The 13858-nt window shown below is 40.6% G+C and overlaps 1 protein-coding gene across 1 annotated transcript in view; it reads left to right on the top strand.

The window, feature by feature from the left end:
* The window catches only part of MCTP1 (multiple C2 and transmembrane domain containing 1), a 193874-nt gene that overhangs the window by 32202 nt on the left and 147814 nt on the right, over positions 1–13858 (top strand). Inside the window, exons 3-5 of the mRNA XM_035889310.1 lie at positions 1861–2003; positions 4608–4687; positions 6309–6417. Coding sequence (XP_035745203.1) covers positions 1861–2003; positions 4608–4687; positions 6309–6417 — 332 coding nt within the window. The remainder of the gene's footprint in view (positions 1–1860; positions 2004–4607; positions 4688–6308; positions 6418–13858) is intronic.

Genomic DNA, 13858 nt, shown 5'->3' with positions numbered 1-13858 from the left:
AGAATTATTCTTTATTTTAAGACAGTCTTGCATCAGTTAAATATTATTAAGGCTCAGAAGTAGCTGAGAGAGAAATAGAAATACAAATCTTGTGCAATATTTTTCATTAAAATTAATTTCACTAAAATACATATGAATAAAATCTTACCAGCTGGTATTTTAGGGAAGATACTAGTCTGAATTTGCTATCCAGCTTTTTTCTTTTGTTTAAAGATGTACCTGTATCTTTTGTAATTGAAATGTGCAAAAGACTTAGTCTTTCTTCAGTCCACCATGGAGGCGATGGTTTCATCAGGACCGTCGCAGGCACAACTTCTGTGTCTTGTAGCTACGCCCTGGAGCCCATCCAGCTGCAAAATGCCTGCCTTCCTCAGCTGGACCTCTTCCCAAATCCATTTGCTGGCCAGTTCCTGAAGTGTTGGTGCCGGCAGAGGGGAACGGGCAGCGGGGGGGCGGTTGCTCCTTCCAGCGGCAGCGACGGCTCGTGATGGTTCCAACGTTCATCATGGGGCAGCCTCCTGCTGCTCAGCCACTGGTCTCCCTGGTGAGACTGCTGGACACAAGTGAAAGAGCCATTTGGCCACTTCCCTCCTCCCTCTCCTTCCCCTGTGTTCACTCCTTCCTCCATGTCAGCTCAAGCCAACGCGCTGGGAGTTGAGGTCAGATTGTGCAAAATAGGACCGCAGTGTGGTAACGGCAACATAGCAAATCTCAGGGTGAAACCTCGTGGCTGGGGAAAGTGCTTTAGTTTTAAACTGAAACCTTGATTTTGGTCATTTGCTTCCCCACTCTCAGGCCCACATGCTCACAGCCACAAGCACAGATGTGTTGTCGGGGTCTTGTGCGATGGGCAGGGGAAGGACGCCAGCCTTCTGGTCCTCCTCATGTCTCCGGGGCTTCTGCTAGTGGGGTGACCATGTCTGCGCTGGTTTTGGATGTGCCATTTTGTACCTTCTGGTAGCTGGCAGTGATTTGTCTGTCAGTCTTGCCACACCTTTGTGTGTGCCATCAGCTTTTTGCTTGCTGTCCTTTGCCTTCCTGCATGGGTGTCTTGAGAAGAGGACACAAATGTGCTCCTGGGTGGCTGCTGATCTCTGTGCCCCCAGCACGTGCTACCCCAAGAGTCCTCCTTCTGCCAGTTGTTCCTTCTGACACTTCCACACCCATGTCCCATCCACTCCCCGTTCCTGCTGTGTTTAACGTTTCTCTTTCAGTTGCCCTCAAGGCTGTCTTTCTCATCATAGTTAATTGTTATTCAGCTGTGGCAGGGCTTAGACCCGTGCTCTCCTGCAGGTGGGTGATGGCTGTAGGAAGCATGTGAACTTCGTGGACTGACTTCAGAGTTTATTTGCTTATCATGAACGTTGTAGGAAGTGTGTCTCTGTGGAAGAGGGAAGCCTGGACACAGCAGTCAACGAAGAGTTACACTAGTGGTGCCAGTGGGGCCTGTGCCTTTCCAAGGGCAGAGGATAATTAGATTAATACTTTACAGGAATAATTTTAACTTTATAATCTAATTTCTGTGATTGCATTAAGATAAAATCCTACTTGTAATAAGGACATAATTCTGTTAACTAAAAACTACGCTGGAATAGCCAGTAGTTCATGTATGACTTTGAGTATGGATTGCAACAGCAGAAGGTGATGCAAGCACCCATTTGTTGCTAACACCATGAATTACCTGAGTAATGACACCGTGGAAAATAATAAATTGTGACAATAAAAAATTCTTTCCTCAGCTGCTGTTTTTAATTTGGTTGTCAGTAGAAATTACATTTAGTTCTGTTTAAGGTAATTTGGTCTCCATTCTCTTAATGTATTAAAAGGACATAATTAACAGTACATATGTGTCTTTAACAGGAACCAGTGATCCCTACGTCAAGTTCAAACTTGGAGGAAAAGAAGTATTTAGAAGTAAAACAATACACAAGAACCTCAATCCCGTGTGGGAAGAAAAAGCTTGCATCCTCATAGATAACCCAAGAGAACCATTGTACATAAAGGTGAGATGCTGTCTTACTTATGTCTGTCAAATTACAACCAAAGAGTTACTGAAAGAATTTATATCTTGTAATTTCTGTATTCTGAAAAATTTACTGTGCGATACTGCATTACTAAAGACTATTTAGAGGTGAAAATTATTTAAATTACATCGGTGTAATGATGATGTCAAAATTAAAAAAAAATTGCATCCCTTTTATTTATGGAAATATCATTGCATAATGATATGAGGCATAACCTATCCCATTAAAAGCAATTCTTTGCTGAGGTTAATTTGAGAATTTATCAAGACGTGTGTCCAATTCTCCTACGTTGTGGTTCTTTTCTGTTTGTACTTGAACACAGCGAGTTTGCTTATATGTTTTCTAATGCTTTATGCTTTTTTTTTTTTTTTTAATGTTGTAACTCTACTTCGTATATCACAGGTGAGGATGATTTTGTCATAATAGAGGGATCACTTACTCCAAAATAACAGATAGCTGGAGTTTAAATCAAAGAGAGGTCAGCAATGCCCTCGGTAATTAGCAGCAGGGCCATAGTGCTTCTTAGCTATCCATATTGGAATGGAAACTAGAAAAGCTCTGATCTTTGTTTCATGTATTATTATTATTATTATTATTATTATTGTTTATGGAATGGAAATGTGCGTTTCTGGCCCCAGTAGTTTATGGTGATCTATATCCCAAAATGATCCTGAACTGTGTAAAATACAGTACATAAAAATTAAGTTCTAAAAATCTTATCGGGAAAAATATACTCTTAGGGTTCTAATTAGAGCATACATGGGTCAAAAGACTTTGGGAAAGATTGGAAACTTAAGTCTTACCTACGTAAACATTTTGATCGTTCTGACATGGTATAACGCTTCAAATCAGTATCAGTCTTAGTCTCAAATGCATGACAAAAATTTTAACTGAAATACGGAACTGTAGACTTTTTTAGTGGATGAATGCAACTTAAACATCATTTGAGTATCAATCTGTACTATTGTTTCATGTTTTCTGCTCAGATAAGGCATATTCTTGTTAGAAAAGCGTAAAGTTAATTATTAATTCTCAATTGGCATTTTCCTGCCCCTGTTAAGCTTAGTGACTCTTAAGGACTCAACACGTTCCCAGCACTGTCAAAAGAGAGAAGCAGGTTTAAAGAAGGACACTTACACCATAGCTATCTGTTTTGATTTATTTATGTCAAATATCAACCCTGCAGTAGGCTCATAAGGGAATAAGTGTATGTATTTTTATTTTTTTTCTAGGAAGGGTGTGTCAAGGGGTGTAACGTCTATCCGTGTTTGTACTCCGAACACACTGTGTGAAATATTTCAGTTTTTATGCTTGTTCACATATTCTAAGACATGGTCAAATTGTAGTGTCATAGAATCACAGAGTCATAGAATGTTTTGGGTGGGAAGGGACCCCCAGAGGTCACCCAGCCCAACCCCCCTGCAGGAGCAGGGACACCTTGAACCACATCAGGTTGCTCACAGCCCCCGGCCAACCTGGCCTGGAATGTTCCCAGGGATGGGGCCTCCACCCCCTCTCGGGGCAACCCCTGCCAGGGTTTCACCACCCTCAGGGTAAAGAATTTCTTCCTTACCTCTCATCTGAATCTCACCTCTTTCAGTTTAAAACCATCACCCCCTATCCTATTGTAACAGGCCCTACTAAAAAAATCTGTCCCCCCCTTTCCTCTGGGCCCCCTTTAAGCCCTGAACGGCCACAATTGGGTCTCCCCACAACCTCCTCTTCTCCAGGCTGAACAACCCCAACGCTCCCAGCCTTTCCCCATAGCAGAGGGGCTCCAGCCCTCAGATCTTTTCTGTGGCCTCCTCTGGACTTGACTTTTTTTGTTTATTTCCCTCCAAATGCTGTCCCCAGTTTGTTATTCTTCCTCCTAACTGGGGAAGGCATAGTCCATCCCAAATCATTGATGCTATTCCACATACTGGCCACAGATTCCTGTGTGGATGTCGTTAAGTTTGTCCAGATGCTTTCTCTTTTAGGTAGGAAGTCAGCAGGCAGGGTCCTCATAGTCGAGTAATAAATGTCACTGTTGCCTTACACACACCCATTAAGTTTTCATCTTAGATTATAACATTTCTAAGCCCTCAAAACTTAATGCAACCTTCAAAACCTACAATTTTATCATTCGCAATACTGATGCAAGGACTGTAATAATCCACTTTTCACAATCGTATACCCCGCCCTCCTGCCTGTGTTTTGCAAAATTGCTGAAGGTATCAGTTAATATATAGCAAATCAATGCTGCTGCTTAACTTCTGTTATTCTCTTGGTCTTCTATCTTTTACTGCTTATGAAAATGTTTTTATAAAGTTGATGTGGTTCACATATGCAGTCTAGTAGTAGTACACCCCCGTGCTTGAACATGATGCATTCTCACTTTTACATAAGCTGTTTCAAACCTGATTTTGTGGCCAGAAAGTTGGAGGTTACTTTCAGACAGTCCTGGTTTGACATGTGAGGAACATTTGGCTTAACTCTGGAAAAGGAGTTTCAAGAACCATTCATAAAGCAAGAAAATACACACACACACAGACACAAAAATTTCCCGCACTGAAAAATGCGTTTATCTCCTGTGCATTTTAGGTCTTTGACTATGACTTTGGACTTCAAGATGACTTTATTGGTTCGGCGTTTCTGGATCTCACTTCATTGGAATTAAACAGGTATGGCACAAACAAGCCTGCGGAGTCATTCTTTATGGTTGCCAGCTAATACCACGTTTGTGGAATTGCAGATAGAACATTATGCTGGAAAATAATTAGGGTCTCCCCACAACCTCCTCTTCTCCAGGCTGAACAACCCCAACGCTCCCAGCCTTTCCCCATAGCAGAGGGGCTCCAGCCCTCAGATCTTTTCTGTGGCCTCCTCTGGACTTCACTTTTTTTGTTTATTTCCCTCCAAATGCTGTCCCCAGTTTGTTATTCTTCCTCCTAACTGGGGAAGGCATAGTCCATCCCAAATCATTGATGCTATTCCACATACTGGCCACAGATTCCTGTGTGGATGTCGTTAAGTTTGTCCAGATGCTTTCTCTTTTAGGTAGGAAGTCAGCAGGCAGGGTCCTCATAGTCGAGTAATAAATGTCACTGTTGCCTTACACACACCCATTAAGTTTTCATCTTAGATTATAACATTTCTAAGCCCTCAAAACTTAATGCAACCTTCAAAACCTACAATTTTATCATTCCCAATACTGATGCAAGGACTGTAATAATCCACTTTTCACAATCGTATACCCCGCCCTCCTGCCTGTGTTTTGCAAAATTGCTGAAGGTATCAGTTAATATATAGCAAATCAATGCTGCTGCTTAACTTCTGTTATTCTCTTGGTCTTCTATCTTTTACTGCTTATGAAAATGTTTTTATAAAGTTGATGTGGTTCACATATGCAGTCTAGTAGTAGTACACCCCCGTGCTTGAACATGATGCATTCTCACTTTTACATAAGCTGTTTCAAACCTGATTTTGTGGCCAGAAAGTTGGAGGTTACTTTCAGACAGTCCTGGTTTGACATGTGAGGAACATTTGGCTTAACTCTGGAAAAGGAGTTTCAAGAACCATTCATAAAGCAAGAAAATACACACACACACAGACACAAAAATTTCCCGCACTGAAAAATGCGTTTATCTCCTGTGCATTTTAGGTCTTTGACTATGACTTTGGACTTCAAGATGACTTTATTGGTTCGGCGTTTCTGGATCTCACTTCATTGGAATTAAACAGGTATGGCACAAACAAGCCTGCGGAGTCATTCTTTATGGTTGCCAGCTAATACCACGTTTGTGGAATTGCAGATAGAACATTATGCTGGAAAATAATTATGTAAACCTACCCCACATACAACTGGCGGAGCAAAAGCACCTGTATTTAGGGAATTACTTTAATATGAATGTTAATATGCTAAGTGATCACGCACAACATTTTTTACAGTGTCTATGGAGCAGTTTGTTTTATAACCTCTTTAATCTTGTTTTTATATTATCTTCACTAACAGCATTACCATCTACTGTTTAACTTTTTTTTTCCCTGTTTTTTAATCCATTAATGTTACAGTTCAGATTTTATTACTGCACTACGCATAAGTACTTAACATGGAGTAACAGTATTTAGTATTTATCTATGCATGCTTAGACTGAAATACTTAAAAGTAGAAACACGGTAAATTTGTGACGCCATTTTCAAGTAGTTTCATGCAAGTGCAAATTGCTTTAATTCTCATGATTCAGAAATTTCATTAGCTGAGAGCCTGAAATCAGAATAAATGCATATATTTTTGTCTTGTAGGCAAACAGATGTTACCTTGAGTCTGAAGGATCCTCATTACCCTGACCATGATCTGGGAAGTATATTGTTATCAGTTCTGTTGGCTCCCAGAGAAGAACAGCGAGAAGTGGTAATTTTAAATATTTTAATATGTCGCATCGCTCTTGCGATTGCTCTGCGGTTGGGTGACTTAAAGGACAAGAGTAAACCACATGTTCTGAGATTAATTTGAATTTTCCAATTCTTAAAATAACGCTGGACAGTGTTTTCTGGTATAGTACAGCATACTTCATCTGAACTGGATCCTCCCTGAGGTAGTACTGAGGGATCCAGATGGAACACCTATTTCAGGTGAATGATGCTGATTAATATGAAAAAATATCAGTAAACCACTGGTGAAGAATTTTGGACCTAGTGCTGCCATCTCTAGATAAGAACATTTGAATCCTATTCCACGCTCAAAATAAGGAAACTTGAAGAAAGGTAGTATTTCTGCTTTTTTGCGTCTGGTGGTGAAGTATTTGACAATTTTCAATTTCACTACCAGATTTAAATTACAAAATTTGTGTGGTTTTCTAGGTTTATTGCAATTAGTTCATCAATCTCAGTTTTCTGAGCTGCTTAGTCGTGAGTGAAGGTAGTTTCCAGTTTTATAGATCCTGTTGGTTGTGACAAAGTCTGTCTCTAGTTGGATGTATTTTATGAGCTTCTTGTCAGTTGACTTTTGACTTGAGCAGAAGTACTACAACTGTGGTAGAAATGAGAGAGATGACATCTGCTCAGAGATGTGGATTAATTTGTGGATTAATTAAATAATGTGGATTCCTTTGGCTTCAGGGAGGGCCAGGATTTTCCATGGATATGGTCGACTGTGGGTTTTTTAAGAGGATGTATGCTTCTGTGTGCTGCAGCGCAGCACGTCGTTCTGTTGCATGCCTGAGGGATATTGCCGGGTTGGAATGTTGCTGTTTTTCTACTTTTCTCTTAGCTATTATTAAACAGCCTAGTAAGTCAGGTATTGGAACTAGGTGTTTGGTCTGACAGAGGTGTAGAGTGTTGAAAACAGGTTTCTCACCCATCAATTTTCTTCTTGACGTTCTGCTAGAACTTAACAAAAATAGTGGAAAACATGCAGGAAGTTTATTTGAACAGTGCATTTTCCTTTCTTTTAGCAATACGTTTGTCCAGACAACTCAGAATACTCTCGTGCAAATTTGCACCACAAAAGTGTTTATCACTTAAACTGAAAAACGTATTTCATTCTGGGTGGGTTTTTTTGTGTGTGTATTTGGGTGCAGACCAGCATTTCTGAGTCAGCTGGTAACAGCCCTGTTTTTCCACTGGCTTTGGCATTATCCTGCCATAATATTCAAAGCCCGCCTGGACGATGCCCTGTGCAGCCTGCTCTGGGTGACCCTGCCTTAGCAGGAGGGTCGGACTGGGTGATCTCCCGAGGTCCCCTCCAACCCTTGCCATTCTGGGATTCTGTGATAATCCTAAATCATGCTGCACAGAAACACTGTATTGTTATGTGAGGAGCTGTTGTGTGCACAGCATGTTAGTTTCCTTTTTTCGCCATGCAGGTAGGGTAGCTACTGTGACACTCGGTGGTATGGGCTATTGCACAAAGAGCACTCAAGAAAATCACAGGTGAGAAAGGGGAACCAGGACACTGCAGTGTAGCGTGTCTTTTGTGTGGGTATGGGTGAATTTGCAACTGAACGTCAGAAGTAAAGGGAGCACCATAGACTTGCTGGGCAGGAACTTTTTTCATATCCAGCTGAGGGGTTGTAATAGGAGGGAGAACTGGTTTTGTGCCATTACAACTTTCATTATTAGCTTTCCGTTCGGTAAGCTAATCCTCTTCGTTTAGCTCAAGCGAGCAGTTTATCTTCCCATTCAAACCCTTATATGGGACTTCATTCTGAAAATGCCCAAGATTCAGATTAAGATTCTGATGCCTAATCTGAGGCTTTGTGTTTATTATTAGAAGCCAGTCTTCCCAAAATACGGATCTCAGAGCAGTTCCAATGAAGCTGTGGTATAATCAGAGCATTCGTGTCACAATGCAGGGAAGATGACCTACAAAATTAATATTGAATTGCTCTATATGAGTGTGGTAGGGGTTTAATAATTCAAGGCGCAATTATCTTTTATTCAGTTACCACATGTATTTTTTTATTTATTTATCAGGTTTTATTTACTCTCTGAGGAGTAGATATGTTACAAAATGCATTGCTCCAATTAAACTGTCATCCTTGGTTATTTTTAAAAGGTCTTGTAATAATAAGGATAATCTTTATTGAATCTAATATGGTTGAGATCAATACATTTTCAAAGGTTATGTTAGAGGATCGAGGCTAATTCTTGTCCACTCTGGAAATGTGCACCATATAAAGTAGTAGTAATTAAAGCAACTTCTACATTCCCAATCTGTGTAGCATTCTGCTTGAATGATTGGTGCTTCCCTTCTACTTGGGTATCTCTGTGTAGGCAATAATTCAAATAGTAGAGTTGAAATGTTCAGATAAAAACCTGTGAGCACCTTTAAATATGGTTTAATGACTGCTGCATCAAAGGCATAGAAACACTGTCTTTTCACATCACTTTTTTTCCTAAGTCATTGCAAATTTTCTTAAGCCTTGTTGGTTTCATATCCGTATATGATAGCCTACATTTCAAAAATATATTTTCTTCTGAATAAGTTTTAATTTGTTCAGGCAATAACTCTGAATTGCTTGCACATGTTGCCACATGTGAATGGTGTGAAATGGTTAAACCAGCAAGCTGAAGAATTCAGAAAATAACCTCTAGTACTTACATTTCAGGGACTTTAGTTCCATATACTTAAAAAGAGAGTGTTTATTAAGACCATTGGGGAAATAAAAGAAGGAATAGCTTCAGAGAAAGAAGTATTATCTTCCCCATGTAGCCATAGAAGCAGCATTGTGCCTGATCCTGTGTATTGGGCAGCTTTATAGTCGTAATCCAAACCCAGCCCCGCTAAAGGAGACTTGCTGTCATGTGTCATCTGGAAAATTTTTGGTGCGGATTGGACTTTCCAAGCAGATGCCTTTGCTGCCTGAACTGGAGCAGCCGGGAGTGTTTTGGAGGTCTTGCACTGATGTACAGGTAAAAGGAATGCATTTATGTAGCTAGAGCACGGGTCTTGTAGCAAAGCTTTTTACTGGCGTATCACAATAAGGTAGCTGTATATCACAGGACGATGCATCCTGTCGCACCACGTAAAAAATATTGGCGCTGCTGGAGGATAGGATACCCCGGTTGGAAATCTGAAGTTAAATGGTACAGAACTGGGAGCCTTGTTGCATATCGCCGCCTGTCTGTGAGAGAGGTATCACTACAAATGATTTGAAATACAAGCCATCGGTTTGAAAGAGCAATAGTTTATTTTGTTTTGGGTGGAACTGTCTTCTGTGAAGACTGGAGATGTGAGAGCGAGACTTGGTACGCACGGGGACATCCTCTTCCCTGTCCTTCTGAAAGAACTTCTGATGAAATGCAGATTCTCAGTGTGCTGACTGACGAGATGTCCTTTAGAATTTACAGCTGGAAGGTCCCGTTGCCCAAGATCAAAAAAGGTTACATCTCTGCATCCAGATATCAATTAAGAATATTAACATATGCATCTGTTTGTGTAACTGTATGTAAATTTATGTCACAGACTAGGAGAGGGGAGTATCTGAGTCCTGGTGGATTGTGAAAAACAGTGCTTAGGCAGTTTACAATTTGTGTGTTTCCAGCAGAAGAATATCGGACGTGGTTTCAAATAAGGGAGATTCGGTGTGCTGGTTTCGTAAGTAAGAACACACTGATCTTTGTAGTATGTTTTCTTGGAAGAAAACGCAGAAGTAGCCTGCAGTTATTGACTGTTAACGTATGAGTGTCGGCACGTGAACAAATCAAAATTTCTAGGAAAGCCTGTGTGTAAGTATCTTTGTCTTTTGTGAGCCAGTGCTTTTCTAAAGGCATAAAAATATGAACTTTTAAAGTAACAATCTTGGAATATCTCATGCAAGCTACGTACACGAACAGAAGTCCTATTCTTGTGAGTTTTGATAAATGAAGGCAACCTGATCTGTTCTGATTTTTGAACAATCATAAATTGTGAATCAAAATTGATGAATTAATTATTCTTACGCCACCGCAGAAATGAGAATGTCTTTAATACTTGTGCAAATTATAATCGTTTTCCAGCCTAACAGAATTAAGTTGCAGTAGCACTAGTTCCAATAATTCATTGTTAACAATACTTGTCCTTTAGTGTAATGCAGCATTTCTAATTCTTTTTGCTTTGAGAGGGCAGATAGCTTAGATAACTAGTGTAAACAAACTAGTGTAAACAAAGACTGGAAGGAAAAAAGTATGGAAAAAGTATGAATGTAGAATAATGTTAAAACCTGTGAGCTCTAAGAAAAGTTTATTATTTTTAACTCTTCTTTTTAAGGAATAATGTGGTAATGATGTACTTCCTGTATTTCTCACTCATTCCTCCTTTTGACGACCAGTTTAAAAGCAGTCAGAACGAGGAATGACTTGATTTTTTTTTCTTAGACCTGCTCCAGTGACATCTGTTTTGTTTCTTTAATTCAGTGTTCTATTAACACTTCCCTTCGGATCCCTGTAGCGCTGTGCATGCCTGTGTGCTGATGGCAGTTGCATGCGTGCCAACGAAAAACGCGTGCGCGCTGTCTGCAGAGCCTGTGTTCGGTGTTGTAACCATGGGTGCCCCAGCGCATGTGAGCTTCTCTGGCTCTTCCTCCAGCAGAGTTCAGTGCACAGGTTTCGTCACTGGAGAACCTGCAGAGCGACCGTGAGTTTGGCAGAGCCGCATGTCTCCCGAGCCCTCCCTACAGCGGTCGTTCCCAACCTTGGTCTTAGAGGCAACTCTCAGCTACAGGAAATTAGGAAGTTGGTAGCTTGATGAGAACTGTTGCCTTGGGGCCAGCAGAGATTGGGGACTGCTGTTCCGTCACTGCCAATGGCCCGAGTAGCATCGAAAAATGGAAAAAAAGGGACCATATGAGTGCTACTTGGATGTTGTTATTTAATGAGGACAAAATTCACGGCATTGTTTTTTCCTTAAATCATCTATCCCAAGTGATGCCGAACACTTTTTTTTGCTTCATATGAAAATATTAACGACATTAATGCTCTGTCAATTTGCTTGCTCTCTTAAATCTTATAATGCATTTTTTTTCTTTTTTAATTTGCTGGAGGGATAATAACAGCTTAGGGAAAAAAGAATGACAGAGGGGACTCAGGGCATGGAATATTTTCAGATGAAATAGTTCCATGTAGATCCTCCATCATAATCTGCCCTATGCTATATATTTTGTTTTATTGGCTTCCAAGGGTGGTTATGATGGCTTCAGCTTATCCTGCTACAGCCGGCGATGATGCTGATGCGCTGAAGTACAGTTGCACGTTTCTGTAGCTGCTACTCAAACCGAACTCCTCAGAGCTGAAACGATATTTGATCCAGAGTTAATTCAGCTATCGGACCATATTCTCCTCCTCGCCCACAGCCTGGCCCGAAGCCCAGCGAAGCTGGGGTTGTGCTCTGACTTGCAGCTGCGTAGGGTCCAGCAACGACGAGGAAGGGAGGAGCTGTGGCTGCAGGAACTCGGAGGTCTTCTCCAGGGCCTGCTGCAGGCCTCAACCTGCTAAGTTCTTGCATGCCCCTCCTATAAAAATGACTTAAATGGCTTTCTCCAGCTTTATGAAACATCCAGCATATACTTTCCAAAAGCTGCAGTGCTACCATTATCATTAACTTACGGCAGAGGCTTTAGGCTTTAACTGCCCATAGCAACTTAAAGTTTTTCCTCAGCAGCTAGTTGTTCTTCTCCTCCCAAAAAACTGTGCCTGTTTGAACAGTTTCTGGCTAGCTCAAAAGTATAACACCCACATATTTGCTCCCATTTTCATTTTTTCCCCATGTAATACTGCTATTTCTTAGCAAGGAAAATGTTTGCGTTTTGAAATTTATTTCCATTATCTGAAAAAGAAAGTGGTTTTGCAATAGTTAATAAAAAAAAAAAGAGTTTGGTTTTCATGAGTTTCAGTAGAAATTAATGGCCTTTGATTTTTTTCTTGCTCAGTGTCAGGAACAGGCTGCTAAATGTTATTAAATTGTACAAATTAATTTCTGTGTGTTTCCGCAGAACTGCTTTAAGCAACAGTTGTGTTCACAGATCAGTTGTCCACATCCATCTTGACCAGAATGTCTTTTATTTAATGACTAACAGTCTGTGTCTGTGGATACTTTGCCTCCCAGCAGGTCAGAGCACTGTCTCTAGCAGTGCCAAGGTTTTACAGATTATTTACATAATGGTGTAGGGCTACTGCATTTGGGGTTTTTTAAAGAGTACGATTTTTTTTCTATCCCTTGTGCATAGTTATAAAAAAATAGAGCTATTTTTACTGCTGGGAACTAATTAGCAGTGGTAACCCTAAGGATTTTGTCATAGACGCATGTTGTCTGCGGAGCCTCACGCAGGGTTTCTCTTAGGTGACGACACCTGTGAGCTGAAGAGTAGCGTTCTGAAAAATTGGAGTACATTGATATTAAAAAAAACATCATTCAAGTATCAGTCAAAATCAAAGTCACTATCAGTAATGGCACATCCATTTTTTTCATTTGCTTACTTAATTCTTCCTTTCTTTCTTTATTTTTCCACACGATTTCACAAAACGCATTGTCCCTGGAAATGAGATGTTCATTACCTCCCGGGGAGGTGTGCCTGGGTGCGAGCAGCGCTGCTAGTTGTCTGGATTTATTTCAGTCTTGTGTAGCTGTCGCTGGAGTGTACGTGTCGCTGCTTCAGTTGTAGTGGTGGTTAAATGTGGGTTGTCCCGTTGGAGACAATGGACCTCCTTTTCTGTATTGTGGAGAGAAGGTAATTAAAATGCTCTATTTTATTTTCAGACCATGCTAATGAGGAAGAGTTGGAAAAGATCAAGTAAGGTAACTTTTAGCATGTGGTCTTCTGGCTTTTTTTTTGTTTTGTTTTTTGGAAGAACTATGATGTTTTACCAAACACGCCATCCAGGACTGGAAACCTCTCCTTCAAATTGTGTTTTAATGACATTGTTTTGTGTTTCATCAAATCAAAATCATGAAACCGTTGAGCTTGTAAGGTAATCATCAAACCTCTCGACTTTCTTATAGCACTGTAGCCTATCTTGAAGTCATTTAGTGACGTCATACAGGTGACAAACGTGTTCCTGGATATTTTCTTGAAACTTTTAATTTCTCATGTGTAAACAATGTCCTTGAAGCTTACTTGTTCACAAAGATATGCATGCCAAAGGGTAACTTTCATTTTCCTCTCCCTTCCTACTCTTACTGGTTGGAGTTTTTGTGAGTGGAAGTTTTCAGAGTGATGCTACTCAGAAAGAAATTTCCAGGATTGCTGGACGTGCCCGGATGGCAATCGCAGCCAGGATTTCCAAGAGCAGAGTGCTTAAGGAACCATCCTCGGTCTCAATTTATACAGCTCTTTAGATGCCTTTTCAGGCAAATTCAGTGTCTGGCTTTTCTCCTC

Source organism: Egretta garzetta, unplaced genomic scaffold (assembly GCF_000687185.1).
Source record: "Egretta garzetta isolate BGI_Z169 unplaced genomic scaffold, ASM68718v1 scaffold12, whole genome shotgun sequence".
Taxonomy (NCBI): domain Eukaryota; kingdom Metazoa; phylum Chordata; class Aves; order Pelecaniformes; family Ardeidae; genus Egretta; species Egretta garzetta.
Note: the sequence above shows the minus strand (reverse complement) of the source record. Positions and strands in the feature narration are given on the sequence as shown.